At 44.2% G+C, this 15742-nt stretch overlaps 1 protein-coding gene across 10 annotated transcripts in view; it reads left to right on the top strand.

Annotated features, from left to right (window-relative positions):
* Positions 1-15742, top strand: part of PTPRT (protein tyrosine phosphatase receptor type T) — a gene marked incomplete at both ends in the record, with an annotated part of 1101453 nt that overhangs the window by 907826 nt on the left and 177885 nt on the right. For all 10 annotated transcript variants that reach the window (XM_079719321.1, XM_079719325.1, XM_079719327.1 and 7 more), the window contains one exon: positions 11781-11916. In XM_079719321.1, coding sequence (XP_079575447.1) covers positions 11781-11916 — 136 coding nt within the window. The remainder of the gene's footprint in view (positions 1-11780; positions 11917-15742) is intronic.

Raw genomic sequence — 15742 nt, 5'->3', positions numbered from 1 at the left:
TCAGTGCTATCTGGCCTTTGGTCCCAGAGCCAGTTCCTCAACACCTGTGTCACCTTTGAACACTGTCAGCACACTTCCGTTAGGAACAGAGGCACACATCTCTCATGGCTAGAGCCAATGCCCTTAAAAGGATGCTGAAGTACAAGTAGAATTTACCACGTCCCAGGGCAATCCCTATATCTGGAGTCTAGTTAGACCAACCAAGCCTGGCTCTTCCTAATAACCTCACTGTACAGGGTCTGGGATTTCAGCTGGGATGCCGGTTTGCTGAACTCATGGAATGTGTCTAAACTGCTGGGCTGTGGCCTTTCAGATGGCCTCTCTGAATGTCTAGGATGTTCCTCTGTGACCCTCCAGTGTGTTCCACTGTTGATTCACGGTGATCACTGAAAGTTCTTCTGTTTAGGAACATCTTGCAATTTACTTGGGAAAGGTTTTCTAATACTAATCCAAGATCTTCACTTTCCTTTGGGTAGGGAGCTTGATTCTATCCTAGGAGTGGCATTTGACACAGCTGATTACTCCTTCCCTTGAAACACTGTCTTTCCCTGGCTCTGGGACACTACACTCTCCCGGGTATTTTCTTACGTGTCTGGCCACTCCTTCTCTGTCTCCTCTGCAGGCTTATCTTCCTCTTCACACTCACTAAATACTACAGACCCTCAAGTCTCTATCTAGGCCTGCTTTTTCATCCACTCTTTTTTTAAAAATTTTTTAGCATCTTTATTACAGTATAATTGCTTTACAATGGTGTGTTAGTTTCTGCTTTATAACAAAGTGAATCAGTTATACATATGTCCCCATATCTGTTCGCTCTTGCATCTCCCTCCCTCCCACCCTCCCTATCCCACCCCTCTAGGTGGTCAAAAAGCACCGAGCTTATCTCCCTGTGCTGCGTGGCTACTTCCCGCTAGCTATCTGTTTTACGTTTGGTAGTGTATATATGTCCATGCAACTCTCTCACTTTGTCCCAGCTTACCCTTCCCCCTCCCCGTATCCTCAAGTCCATTCTCTAGTAGTTCTGCATCTTTATTCCCATCTTGCCCCTAGGTTCTTCATGACCTTTTTTTTTTTTTTAGACTCCATATATATGTGTTAGCATACGGTATTTGTTTTTCTCCTTCTGACTTACTTCACTCTGTATGACAGTCTCTAGGTCCATCCACCTCACTACAAATAACTCAGTTTCATTCCTTTTTATGGCTGAGTAATATTCCATTGTATATATTCCATTGATTAATATTCCATTGTATATATGTATATATGCCACATCTTCTTTATCCATTCATCTGTTGATGGACACTTCGGTTGCTTTCATGTCCTGGCTATTGTAAATAGAGCTACAATGAACATTTTGGTACATGACTCTTTTTGAATTATGGGTTTCTCAGGATATATGCCCAGTAGTGGGATTCCTGGGTCGTATTATAGTTCTATTTTTAGTTTTTTAAGGAACGTCCATACTGTTCTCCATAGTAGCTGTATCAATTTACATTCCCACCAACAGTGCAAGAGGGTTCCCTTTTCTCTACACCCTCTCCAGCATTTATTGTTTGTAGATTTTTTGATGATGGCCATTCTGACTGGTGTGAGATGATAATCTCATTGTAGTTTTGATTTGCCTTTCTCTAATGATTAATGATGTTGAGCATTCTTTCATGTGTCTGTTGGCAGTCTGTATATCTTCTTTGGAGAAATGTCTATTTAGGTCTTCTGCCCATTTTTGGATTGGGCTGTTTGGTTTTTTAATATTGAGCCGCATGAGTTGCTTGTAAATTTTGGAGATTAATCCTTTATCAGTTGCTTCATTTACAAATATTTTCTCCCATTCTGAGGGTTGTCTTTTCGTCTTTTTTATGGTTTCCTTTGCTGTGCAAAAGCTTTGAAGTTTCATTAGGTCCCATTTGTTTATTTTTGTTTTTATTTCCATTTCTCTAGGAGGTGGGTCAAAAAGGATCTTGCTGTGATTTATGTCATAGAGTGTTCTGCCTATGTTTTCCTCTAAGAGTTTGATGGTGTCTGGCCTTACATTTAGATCTTTAATCCATTTTGAGTTTATTTTTGTGTATAGTGTTAGGGAGTGTTCTAATTTCATTCTTTTACATGTAGCTGTCCAGTTTTCCCAGCACCACTTATTGAAGAGGCTATCTTTTCTCCACTGTATGGTCTTGCCTCCTTTATCAAAGATAAGGTGATCATATGTGCGTGAGTTTATCTCTGGGCTTTCTATCCTGTTCCATTGATCTGTATTTCTGTTTCAGTGCCAGTACAGTTCTGTCTTGATTACTGTAGCTTTGTAGTATAGTCTGAAGTCCAGGGGCCTGATTCCTCTAGCTCCGTTTTTCTTTCTCAAGATTGCTTTGGCTCTTCGGGGTCTTTTGTGTTTGCATACACATTGTGAAATTTTTTGTTCTAGTTCTGTGAAAAATGCCAGTGGTAGTTTGATAGAGATTGCATTGAATCTGTAGATTGCTTTGGGTAGTATAGTCATTTTCACAAGGTTGATTCTTCCAACCCAAGAACATGGTATATCTCTCCATCTATTTGTATCATCTTTAATTTCTTTCATCAGTGTCTTATAATTTTCTGCATACAGGTCTTTTGTCTCCTTAGGCAGGTTTATTCCTAGGTATTTTATTCTTTTTGTTGCAATGGTAAATGGGAGTGTTTTCTTAATTTCACTTTCACATTTTTCATCATTAGTGTATGGGAATGCAAGAGATTTCTGTGCATTAATTTTGTATCCTGCTACTTTACCAAATTCATTGATTAGCTCTAGTAGTTTTCTGCTAGCATCTTTAGGATTCTCTATGTATAGTATCATGTCATCTGCAAACAGTGATAACTTTACTTCTTCTTTTCTGATTTGGATTCCTTTTATTTCCTTTTCTTCTCTGATTGCTGTGGCTAAAACTTCCAAAACTATGTTGAATAAGAGTGGTAAGAGTGGGCAACCTTGTCTTGTTCCTGATCTTAGTGGAAACGGTTTCAGTTTTTCACCATTGAGGACAATGTTGGCTGTGGGTTTGTCATATATGGCCTTTATTATGTTGAGGAAAGTTCCCTCTATGCCTACTTTCTAGAGGGTTTTTATCATAAATGGGTGTTGAATTTTGTCAAAAGCTTTCTCTGCATCTACTGAGATGATCATATGGTTTTTCTCCCTCAATTTGTTAACATGGTGTATCACGTTGATTGATTTGCATATACTGAAGAAGCCTTGCATTCCTGGGATAAACCCCACTTGATCATAGTGTATGATCCTTTTAATGTGCTGTTGGATTCTGTTTGCTAGTATTTTGTTGAGGATTTTTGCATCTATGTTCATTGGTGATATTGGTCTGTAGTTTTCTTTCTTTTTGACATCTTTGTCTGGTTTTGGTATCAGAGTGATGGTGGCCTCGTAGAATGAATTTGGGAGTGTTCCTCCCTCTGCTATATTTTGGAAGAGTTTGAGAAGGATAGGTGTAAGCTCTTCTGTAACTGTTTGATAGAATTCGCCAGTGAAGCCATCTTGTCCTGGGCTTTTGTTTGTTGGAAGATTTTGTTTTTTTGTTTGTTTGTTTGTTTGTTTTGGGGTTTTTTTTTTTGTGGTACGCAGGCCTCTCACTGTTGTGGCCTCTCCCGTTGCGGAGCACAGGCTGTGGACGTGCAGGGTCAGTGGCCATGGCTCATGGGCCTAGCATGTTGGATCTTCCCAGACCGGGGCATGAACCCATGTCCCCTGCATCATCAGGCGGACTCTCAACCACTGCTCCACCAGGGAAGCCCTGTTGGAAGATTTTTAATCACAGTTTCAATTTCAGTGCTTGTGATTGGTCTGTTCATATTTTCTATTTCTTTCTAGTTCAGTCTCAGAAGGTTGTGAATTTCTAAGAATTTGTCCATTTCTTCCAGGTTGTCCATTTTATTGGCATAGAGTTGCTTGTAGTAATCTCTCATGATCCTTTGTATTTCTGAAGTGTCAATTGTTACTTCTTTTTCATTTCTAATTCTATTGGTTTGAGTCTTCTCCCTTTTTTTTTATTGATAAGTCTGGCTAATGGTTTATCAATTTTGTTTATCTTCTCAAAGAACCAGCTTTTAGTTTTATTGATCTTTGCTATCATTTCCTTCATTTATTTTTCATTTATTTCTGATCTGATCTTTATGATTCTTTCCTTCTGCTAACTTTGGGGCTTTTTTGTCCTTCTTTCTCTAATTGCTTTAGGTTTAAGGTTAGGTTCTTTATTTGAGATGTTTCTTGTTTCTTAAGGTAGGATTTTATTGCTATAAACTTCCCTCTTAGAACTGCTTTTGCTGCATCCCATAGGTTTTGGGTCGTCGTGTTTTCATTGTCATTTGTTTCTAGGTATTTTTTGATTTCCTCTTTGATTTCTTCAGTGATCTCATGGTTATTCAGTAGTGTATTGTTTAGCCTCCATGTGTGTGTATTTCTTACTGGTTTTTACCTGTAATTGATACCTAGTTTCATAGTGTTGTGGTCAGAAAAGACACTTGATACGATTTCAAGTTTCTTACATTTACCAAGGCTTGATTTGTGACCCAAGATATGATCTATCCTGGAGAATGTTCCATGAGCACTTGAGAAGAATGTGTATTCTGTTGTTTTTGGGTGGAACGTCCTATAAATATCAGTGAAGTCCATCTTGTTTAATGTATCATTTAAAGCTTGTGTTTCCTTATTTATTTTCATTTTGGATGATCTGTCCATCGGTGAAAGTGGGGTGTTAAAGTCCCCTACTGTGAATGTGTTACTGTCGATTTCCCCTTTTATGGCTGTTAGTATTTGCCTTATGTATTGAGGTGCTCCTATGTTGGGTGCATAAATATTTACAATTGTTATATCTTCTTCTTGGATTGATCCCTTGATCATTATGTAGTGTCCTCCTTTGTCTCTTGTAATACTCTTTGTTTTAAAGTCTACTTTGTCTGATAGGAGAATTGCTACTCCAGCTTTGTTTTGATTTCCATTTGCATGGAATATCTTTTTCCATCCCCTCACTTTCAGTCTGTATGTGTCCCTAGGTCTGAAGTGTGTCTCTTGTAGACAGCATATATACGGTCTTGTTTTTGTATCCATTCAGCCAATCTTTGTCTTTTGGTTGGAGCATTTAATCCATTTACATTTAAGGTAATTATCGATATGTATGTTCCTATTACTATTTTCTTAATTGTTTTGGGTTTATTATTGTAGGTCTTTTCCTTCTCTTTTGTTTCCTGCTTAGAGAAGTTCCTTTAGCATTTGTTGTAAAGCTGGTTTGGTGGTGCTGAATTCTCTTAGCTTTTGCTTCTCTGTAAAGGTTTTAATTTCTCCATCAAATCTGAATGAGATCCTTGCTGGGTAGAGTAATCTTGGTTGTAGGTTTTTCTCCTTCATCCCTTTAAATATGTCCTGCCACTCCCTTCTGGCTGAAAGATCAGCTGTTAACCTTATGGGGATTCCGTTAAGTGTTACTTGTTGTTTTTCCCTTGCTGCTTTTAATATTTGTTCTTTGTATTTAATTTTTGATACTTTGATTAACATGTGTCTTGGTGTGTTTCTCCTTGGATTTATCCTGTATGGGACTCTCTGTGCTTCCTGAACTTGATTAACTATTTCCTTTCCCATATTAGGGAAGTTTTCAACTATAATCTCTTCAAATATTTTCTCAGTCCCTTTCTTTTTCTCTTCTTCTTCTGCGACCCCTATAATATGAATGTTGGTGCGTCTAATGTTGTCCCAGAGGTCTCTGAGACTGTCCTCAATTCTTTTCATTCTTTTTTCTTTATTCTGCTCTGCAGTGGTTATTTCCACTATTTTATCTTCCAGGTCACTTATCCGTTCTTCTGCCTCAGTTATTCTGCTATTGATCCCTTCTAGAGAATTTTTAATTTCATTTATTGTGTTGTTCATCTCTGTTTGTTTGCTCTTTAGTTCTTCTAGGTCCTTGTTAAACGTTTCTTGTATTTTCTCCATTCTATTTCCAAGATTTTGGATCTTCTTTACTATCATTATTCTGAATTATTTTTCAGGTAGACTGCCTATTTCCTCTTCATTTGCTAGGTCTGGTAGGTTTTTGCTTTGCTCCTTCATCTGCTGTGTGTTTTTCTGTCTTGTCATCTTGCTTCACTTAACTGTGTTTTGGGTCTCCTTTTCGCAGGCTGCAGGTTCGTTGTTCCCATTGTTTTTGGTGTCTGTCCCCAGTGGCTAAGGTTGGTTCAGTGGGTTGTGTAGGCTTCCTAGTGGAGGGGACTAGTGCCTGTGTTCTGGTGGATGAGGCTGGATCTTGTCTTTCTGGTGAGCAGGTCCACATCTGGTGGTGTGTTTTGGGTGTCTGTGGTCTTATTATGATTTTAGGCAGCCTCTCTGCTAATGGATGGGGTTGTGTTCCTGTCTTGCTAGTTGTTTGGCATAGGGTGTCCAGCACTGTAGCTTGCTGGTCGTTGCGTGGAGCTGGGTCTTGGCATTGAGATGGAGATCTCTGGGAGATTTTCGCCGTTTGATATTATGTGGAGCTGGGAGGTCTCTTATGGACCAGTGTCCTGAAGTTGGCTCTCCCACCTCTGTGGCACAGCCCTGATGCCTGGCTGGAGCACCAAGAGCCTGTCCTCCACATGGCTCAGAATAAAAGGGAGGAAAGAAAGAAAGAAAGAAAGAAAGAAAAAAGATAAAATTAAATTAAAATAAAATAAAGTTATTAAAATAAAAAATAATTATTAAGAAGAAAAATTTTTAAGTATATAAAAAAAAACGTACAGACAGAACCCTAGGACAAATGGTAAAAGCAAAGCTATACAGACAAAATCTCACACAGAAGCATAGACATACACACTCACAAAAAGAGAAAAAGGGAAAGAAATGTATATATCATTGCTCCCAAAGTCTACCTCCTCAATTTGGGATGATTCGTTGTCTATTCAGGTATTCCACAGATGCAGGGTATATCAGGTTGACTGTGTAGATTTAATCCGCTGCTCCTGAGGCTGCTGGGAGAAATTTCCCTTTCTCTTCTTTGTTCGCACAGCTCCCGGGGCTCAGCTTTGGATTTGGCCCCGCCTCTGCGTGTAGGTCGCCGGAGGGCGTCTGTTCTTCGCTCAGACAGGACGCAGTTAAAGGAGCGGCTGGTTTGGGGGCTCTGGCTCACTCAGGCCGGGGGGAGGGAGGGGTACGGATGCAGGGCGAGCCTGCGGCAGCAGAGGCCGGCGTGACGTTGCACCAGCCCGAGGCACGCCGTGCGTTCTCCCAGGGAAGTTGTCCCTGGATCACGGGAACCTGGCAGTGGCGGGCTGCACAGGCTCCCGGGAGGGGAGGTGTCGATAGTGCCCTGTGCTCGCACACGGGCTTCTTGGTGGCGGCAGCAGCAGCCTTAGCGTCTCACGCCCGTCTCTGCTGTCCGCGCTTTCAGCCGCGGCTCGCGCCCGTCTCTGGAGCTCCTTTAAGCAGCGCTCTTAATCCCTTCTCCTCGTGCACCAGGAAACAAAGAGGGAAGAGAAAGTCTCTTGCCTCTTCGGCAGGTCCAGACTTTTCCCCGGACTCCCTCCAGGCTAGCCGTGGTGCACTAGCCCCCTTCAGGCTGTGTTCACGCCGCCAACCCCAGTCCTCTCCCTGCGCTCTTACCGAAGCCTGAGCCTCAGCTCCCAGCCCCGCCCGCCCCGGCAGGTGAGCAGACAAGCCTCTAGGGCTGGTGAGTGCTGGTCGGCACCGATCCTCTCTGTGCGGGAATCTCCCCGCTCTGCCCTCCGCACCCCTGTGGCTGTGCTCTCCTCCGCGGCTCCGAAGCTTCCCCCCCAACCCCGCCACCCGCGAAGGGGCTTCTAGTGTGTGGAAACCTTTCCTCCTTCACAGCTCCCTCCCACTGGTGCAGGTCCCGTCCCTATTCTTTTGTCTCTGTTTATTCTTTTTTCTTTTGCCCTACCCAGGTATGTGGGGAGTTTCTTGCCTTTTGGGAGGTCTGAGGTCCTCTGCCAGAGTCCAGTAGGTGTTCTGTAGGAGTTGTTCCATGTGTAGATGTATTTCTGATGTATCTGTGGGGAGGAAGGTGATCTCCGCGTCTTACTCTTCCGCCATCTTGAAGGTCCTCCTCATCCAGTCTTCATTCTTTCTCTGGGTGACTTCATCAGCCCCCATGCTTCAAATACCATCTATGTGCATATGACTCACACATTTTTACTTCTAGCTTAGGCCGCCTTAAGAGCTTCAGACCTGCATTTTTAACTGCCTGCTTTTCTAGAGTATCTCACAAGCTCAAATTGCCCCAAACACACATGTTTTCCTAATAACTCTACTCCTTTTTAACTGTTTCTTGAACCTTTTTTTTGAGGGGGGAGGTACGCGGGCCTCTCACTGTCGTGGCCTCTCCCGTTGCAGAGCACAGGCTCCGGATGCGCCGGCTCAGCGGCCATGGCTCACGGGCCCAGCCGCTCCACGGTACGTGGGATCTTCCCGGACCGGGTCACGAACCCGTGTCCCCCGTATCGGCAGGCAGACTCTCAACCACTGCGCCACCAGGGAAACCCTGTTTCTTGAACCTTTAAGCATCACCATTATCCACCTTGTTATGGTCATCCTCAAGAATTCAGTTCTCTTTCCCTTATGCCCTGTATCCCGTCCATCAACCGGTTTTATTTATATCTATTTCAGGTAATTATCTCTTTTATTGCATCTTTCCATCTTCACGGCCATCGCCTGAGTTCAAGCAACTATTATCTCCCATCTGGATGACTATAATAGTTTCAAAATGCATCTCTCCAATCCACTTTGGCTTCTCAAAGAAACTGGAACAGTTGGAAATACAAATCTGACCATATCATACCTCTATGAACAGCACTTAAATGACTCCCTGTGTTTCTTGGGGTAAAAAACAAAATCTCGCACTGTGGCCTATAATGTCCTGCGTGGACTGTCCCCTGCTGCCCTCGCCATGCTCTCCCTGCCTTCTCGCCCTCATTACGCCACAGTTCTTTCATATCTGGAATGCACCAGGCTCCTTGCCTCCATCAGACGGCCTTAGCCAGTGCTGTTTCCCCTGCCACCACTGTGTGCTTTTCTCGTGGTGCTCTATTTGCCTAGTTATAACCTGTCCTCCCTTGGAGCCCACCCCATGGGCCAGTTCCTCCCAGAAGTGATTCATTTCCCAATTATGTGTCATGTGCCTCTCTATTGACAGAGTTGAAAGCTTCCTCTTATTGATTCTTTATTAATTCTGTTCCCCCAACCCCACTCACCACTCATTGTAGGCTCTTTGAGGGCAGGGACTGTGCCTGTTTTGTTCACCATTGTATTACTAAATGCCCAGCATACAGTGGGTACTTGTGATTATTCGTAGAAGGAATGAAGTGTGAATCTCATTAGAACAAGCTAATAACAGTGTTCCCAGGGTAATAGGATCCTCTCCATGGCTTTGCCTTTGTGCCCCCAGTCTCTAGAATAGGATCTCCTAGCAGGCATTAAGTAAAGTTTAGCCATTACTGCATCAGTGAGTGAATGCTCCAGAGCCAACACTTCCTCCAAAGCCAAATAAAAACACTCTGACACTGTTGAGGAAATTATGGTCTGAGGTGCTCAGCCTCCTTTATGCTTAGTCATGTCCTGTGTCTGGGGGACTAGATATATCTCAGAAATCTTGTCTCCAAACGTGAAAATGGGGGCTACTCGGGACTTGCCTGCACTCTGGAATGTGAGACCTGCCTTCCTATGAGGTTGGCCATCTCCGCCAGGAATTCTCTGGCTGTAAATAGGCAGAGCCTGCTCAGACCATCCTGCGATTTGATGAGTTGGGTTTGTCTCTAGCTGGTGAGGGGACCTGAATAAAATCCCTTATTTGTAAGTCCTTCCAGGAGAAGGATCTGTGACCCTGTTGATAGCATAGTTGAGCACACAGAACAGGGATGCTTAGTAGCAAATTAATGAATGCTTGAATGAATAGATGAAGCAAAAGACTATGGTCCACTAGCCTTTCTGTCGTTCAACCATCATCTGTAAACCAACGATGGGGAGGAGGGAGGCCTGTGCTAGACACTGGCTTTAGAGAGATGACCAGGACACACTCTCTGCTCTTGAAAACTTGCCGTTCCCACTAGGGAGACTTGACTAAGTGAACCCAGTTTTTCTAAGTTACAAGAGAGTCTGGGGAAAGTGCTGTGGTAAAGGAAACACTTGACACTCTTAATCAGGAAGAGGGGATGTGCCGGAGGACTGGTCTGAAACATCCATGAGTTTGGAGAATCAAAATCATAGCTTATGGGCATTAGCATCCCTTCAACTCAGCTGAGTTCTGTGAACACATGGCTGAAAAAAAGGAGAAACTCAATCTGGTTTCATGAGAACAAATGTGTGTGGGCAGAGATGTCATCCCTTCAGCTAAACATTAAACCACCACAGACATTAAGGGAACACCAATTATGAGCCAGATCCTGTGCTAACATGAGGAAACAAAGATAAAGGACACTTCCTCTTGCCCCCGAGGAGCTTGCAGACCACTGGCTGAGACAGATGGGGAAACAAATCACTAATAACATCAGCACATTGAGATCTGTACCAGGTGGTACAGAGTGTTATCAGAATTTGGAGAAGAGAGAGAGGAATGCTCCTGGGGCAACCAGGGAAGGTGGTGTCACTGGTAATGGATGAGCTGATTCTGATGTGGTAGAAAAGTAGAGAAGGGTCAGGGAAAGGATGCTTTGGATTTAAGCTGCCTCACATAAACATGGGATCATTGGGAAGAATTCATGGAGGTGCTGGTTCAGGACCACACTCTAGAAGGTTCACACAGGTTCCTGGGATGAGAAGTTGCCTCTGTCCCTGGTGCACTGCATGAAGAGGCCGGGCTTAGGCATTCTTTGGCTCCTTACTTTTGCTATGGCATCAGCCAAGTGGTTGTCTGGAAGGAGAAGGATTGAGGGACTAGAGGACATGAAAGTTGAAGTCAAGGCTTCTGACTTTTGAGACCTAGACTTACAGAAAACCTGTGTAATCTTGGCCCTGAGCTTTATCAGCCATGTGACTTTTAGCAAGTTCCCTTTGTTTTCTTATCTATAAAATGGGAAAATCAATATATACTTTAGGGAATATTTGCAAGGATTGGCCAAGCCGGATCCACAAAATGGCCCAGCACAGGGCAGAGGATATAGTAAGTGCCCAGTTCTCAGTCTTCCTTGATGTGGAATCGAGTCAGTGTGTTAGTAGCTGGCAGAGCACGTAGCATCAGCATTAAATCCAAAAATGGAGTTAGCAGATATAAGCATTTTCTGAACCCAAGGCAATTCCCTTTAATCCCCACCATTTGTTTCCTATAAGGCACAAAATTAAAAAGTTATGTTTTTCTCTTTAAAAATCCAGTGCTTTTAATTGTGTTACCCTTACACAAAGCTGTTGTTTTCGCCATTTACCTGAAAGAATTAAGTAGGATTTGGAATAATTCCATGAACCTAAGATTCAAACCATAGTTCCATTGTTTGATCGTAGGGACAAACCAGTATGAGGGATAGAATTCTCTGCTTGATCTCATGGGAGAATAAGGGTTACCCTTATCCAGCATAGTGGTTGTGTAACCTTGGGCAACTCAGTTTCTCTGCATCTCAATGTCTTCCTCTACAGAAAAGGCTATCATCATCATAATTCGACATCTCAAGGAATTAATCCTCAGAAGGGTTACATGGGTCAATGTGTCTAATGCCCTCAGCACAGTGCCTGGCATATAGTTAGTACTCAATGAATGGAACCTGTTGTTACTATGATTGCGTCTGGTCACGTACGTGAGGCTTTTCAATGATCTTTCTTCTCCCCCTTTCCCTCCCAGGTGCCTCCACTCAGAATTCCAACACCGTGGAGCCGGAGAAGCAGGTGGACAATACTGTGAAGATGGCCGGCGTGATCGCTGGCCTTCTCATGTTCATCATCATTCTCCTGGGTGTGATGCTCACCATCAAAAGGCGGTGAGTTTTGGGTGCTGCCCTGCAGACCCTGCCAACCCCAGGGGGCCCCAACACTGCCATACGGCCAGGTCCTTTCTCTGCTGATCGCTTCTGAGCAGGGACCTTCTGCTATAACTGTTGAGGTCTTGAAATTTGGGGCCAGTGGTGGCTCATTGTGTTGGTGTCTGAAGGGCATGTGTATCTGCTTGGTGAGCAGCCCCAGGACGGCCAGTTTCTTGTGGGGCAGGAAGAAAGTACCATCTGTTGTGATTGGTCACGTCATCAGGATTACAGGGGAGCCCCGGGAACGCGGGTGAGCCCACAAATACAGATGCAGGAAAGCAAGGCTTCGTTCCTTTCACCTTCATTCCTCCTTGACTTTACTTTGGTCAAGCAGCAGCATCCCAAGGGATAGATGCATCCTGGGCATCAAAGGGATAGAGCCACCTCTGATGGTGTGACAGCCCTGAGGGAAGGCTCCTTCCTGCTCCACATCCCATAGAACCTTCCCAGCTGGATTGTTGCTGCTTGTCACCTCTCAGCAGGATGTCCTGCTGGCACCTCTGGTCAGAGAGCACAGTTATCTCCTGTTGCATGCATTGCTCGTGAAAGCCAGGGTACAGGTTCTTTCCTGATCCCCCAAATTCATTACATAGACATCTTCTGTTTATCAGACATGCAGGAGGCTTGAAGACAACACAGAGGAGTTGCAGAGAGGGAGAGGAAATAGTCATCAGGGAAAGCTGAAGAATATCAGCTCTCACTGTCCCTGGGGTACACGACTATTCCTCCAAACAGGGGGTCCTCCTACCTACTGTACCTTAGCCACCATGTCCCTGTGCCTACTGCCCATCTCAATTTCAATGCCAGGATTCCAGCCTTGGTCTCCACCCTCCCACTCCCCAGGCTGCCAAAGCAAACAAAACACTTATCTACATTATAATGATATGTGCTGCAACCTGCCCTGCCCCCAATTTAAAGAGACCTTTTAGTCCATTCTTCAACAAACTACTAACTCCTCAGCCTGAAGCTCTGGGTTTGGTTACTCACAGAGTTCAGGACAAGCCCAATAATGAGGACCGGGACTTGCTTTCATCCCTGAGACAAAAACAGCTTATGAAACTTGTCCCCACCAGAACAAAGGGACAGAATGCCCCAAAGACAAATTCTAGCTTCTACTCTAAGGAGTCCCAGGAATATAAATGCATGAAGTCAACAAATGAAGACAGTGTCCTTATTTCCAGCCATCAGTTTCGCTCTACAAGTAGTCCGCCTTCTTTTAGCCGTTCTGGCACCAGAATGTCTCTGTGTGTCTCATGGTTCTGTTCAGAATCAGCCAGGACCCCATTCGACCAGGACATCTTATTGGTAGGACCTGTTCTTTCTTGACATCTTTGTCCTATAGGATCATTCCTTCCCTCAGGCTCCCAGCAGAATGACTGAAGAGTTTGGGTTCTCGTCCAGCTACTGATTTTCTGGTTGGAGCGGCTAGGGAGGAGGGAAGGTCCATGATAATACTGGGGGTCAAGAGCCCTCAGAGTCCTCATCATCATCCATAAAGCAAGGCCACGTTTTATGTCTGTGGCTGCTGTTGGATGAGGCAGAACATGAGGTCTGATTTCTCTGGGGGTGAGTGAGCACATCGCACACGGAAGATCATTGACACGTTCTCCGAGTCGCAGACGCTTTAGAGACAAAGGTGAGTTTGGGCCAGTCTCCCTGAAAAAAGTAACCCGTTTAATAGAATTGCATTCCTCTTTGATAGACCCTGAATGTTCTCGTTCTTCACCACTGATTTGTAAGTCAGATACGCTCTTCCAATTTTGCTCTTCTAAAGCCTGACTTAACCCACGTCACCACTGTCTGCGAGCTTGTGAAGAAATTCCACTTCCCTCTCAACAGCTATTTCTGAAATGTGTGACTGTCTGGGAGGGAGGAAAGGGCTTTCTGTTTTCGGGCTGGCAGCAAAGCTAAAGTGAGCCCTTTGTGTGGTTTTACCCTCTTCTGAGTATCTTCATCATCTCTCACCTCTATCAAAACCATCCATCAGACCCAACCAACAGACATCATGTGATCACCATTTCTTTCCAAGAGGCAGAACTCAGATGTAGTGGCAGTGCGCAGGGGGTAGGGGGCGCTGATCAGTGTTTGCATATACAGTATCTCTGGGAGAAAATAAGACATTTTTCTGGCCTAGTTGATGGTAATATTTTACAAATAGGTATAGGGGAAGGAAAGGGGGAGGGGCAGAGAGGAGGGGAGGGGAGGGGTCAGAGGGAGAAAAAGAGAAATTAAACATCAGCCTCCACTCTTTCCACTAACCCACAGTGACTTCTGCTGTCTAGAGGTGCCCCCACCAAAGGACAGTGAAGAGCTTAATGGGCTCCTTTCCCTCTTCTGATCCCAACCCCATATATAAATATGGGGAAAACTTCACTGGTCCATTGAGTCTGTCACGAACTTACTTACTGCTCACCAGAATGAGGTCCACAGCCACCTAAAAGGAATAGATATGAAAGGAAGAGAAACCCCCAAATAACAGGCGAATCATCACAACTCAGGATCCTATTGTCAACATCTCTTCAGTGTCCCTTTGTGACCTCGAGTTAGTTCCTGCATCTAGCAGCTCTCAGAAGTCAAATGTCTGCCACACCCCCTGCACTGGCTTGCGCTGGGTCTTCTCCCTGACCTCCACAGACATGGCCATGGCGGCTCCCTGTTTCCTCTGCTCCCAGTGGATTCAGCTGTCTCAGAGTCTTCCCCAGAGCTGCAGGCGCATGTTTCCAGTATGCCCCTAGTTTCTCCATACAGGCCTTGAAGCGTCCCTGTCACTCTCCAAAGAGAGTCTTTCTCTTACTATTAGGTGTTTTGTGTGTGTGTGTGTGTGTGTGTGTGTGTGTGTGTGTGTGTGTGTTGTACTGAACTAGAAAGCTGGCCCAGAAAGGGCTAGAGACACAGAGGACCAAGGGAGGGGCTTAGTGAAAGAAGCTAAATCAATTTACATTCAGAAAGGAATGTAAGAGAAAGAGAGAGAGAGAAAAAAAAATATATCAGCATAGCCTAAGGAAAGTTTTGTTGTTGTTTGGCTGTTTTATAATGGATGGAGGGGACCTTGAAAAATGCAGGGTTGCAGAAGGGGATATGAGATGCTGGTGAGCAATTCAAACAGAATTCCCTTACACTTTGAAAAGGATGCAAATTAAACTTTAGACTTCTTTTAATAGTACCTTTGGCTGTTTGGACTGGGCTTCTTTGAATGCAGGACCATACAGAATCAGGGCTACATGAAGGTATGCAGGATTGCATGAGCATAATAAGAAGGGCATCTGGAGCCCCTTCCGACAGAGTTAATAGCCAGTGTGGTTATAGCCAAGCTCATTGCAAAATAGTCATTCTTATGCTGTCACTGGATAATGGCTCCGTCTTTTTCTCCTGGCTCTATTGATCACATCTAGACCTCAGAACATTCTAAAATGGGTTCCTGCATGCCATTATGTAATGGAACGTACCTCCTTCTCATGAACACCCTGTTGAATCCTGAAATAGAGAAAAGCTCCCATCACTGCTGTCCCGTTCATCTTCTTCCCTGACCTCCTCCTTTAGAATTATCGAACATCCTCTCCCAAAGGAATGGGCAGCCAAGGCATTGTAAGGCCACCTCTCTGGTCCCTTGGCTTAATACCGTAGGGCCCTGGGTGCCTTCAATGCAAATTAAGGTGGAAAGCTCAAGCCTTAGTGCCTTCACTAGTGTATCTTGATGTTTGAAGGTGTTTCTTGGCCACTCACATATGGGAAGTTTGACATTTTAATGTTTGTTTGTGGGATATGGACATATATGCATGTGCCT

The sequence above is a fragment of the Hyperoodon ampullatus genome, assembly GCF_949752795.1.
Source record: "Hyperoodon ampullatus genome assembly, chromosome: 14".
Classification (NCBI taxonomy): Eukaryota; Metazoa; Chordata; class Mammalia; order Artiodactyla; family Ziphiidae; genus Hyperoodon; species Hyperoodon ampullatus.
The sequence above is the reverse complement of the archived record's forward strand: the minus strand, read 5'-3'. Positions and strand labels throughout refer to the sequence as shown.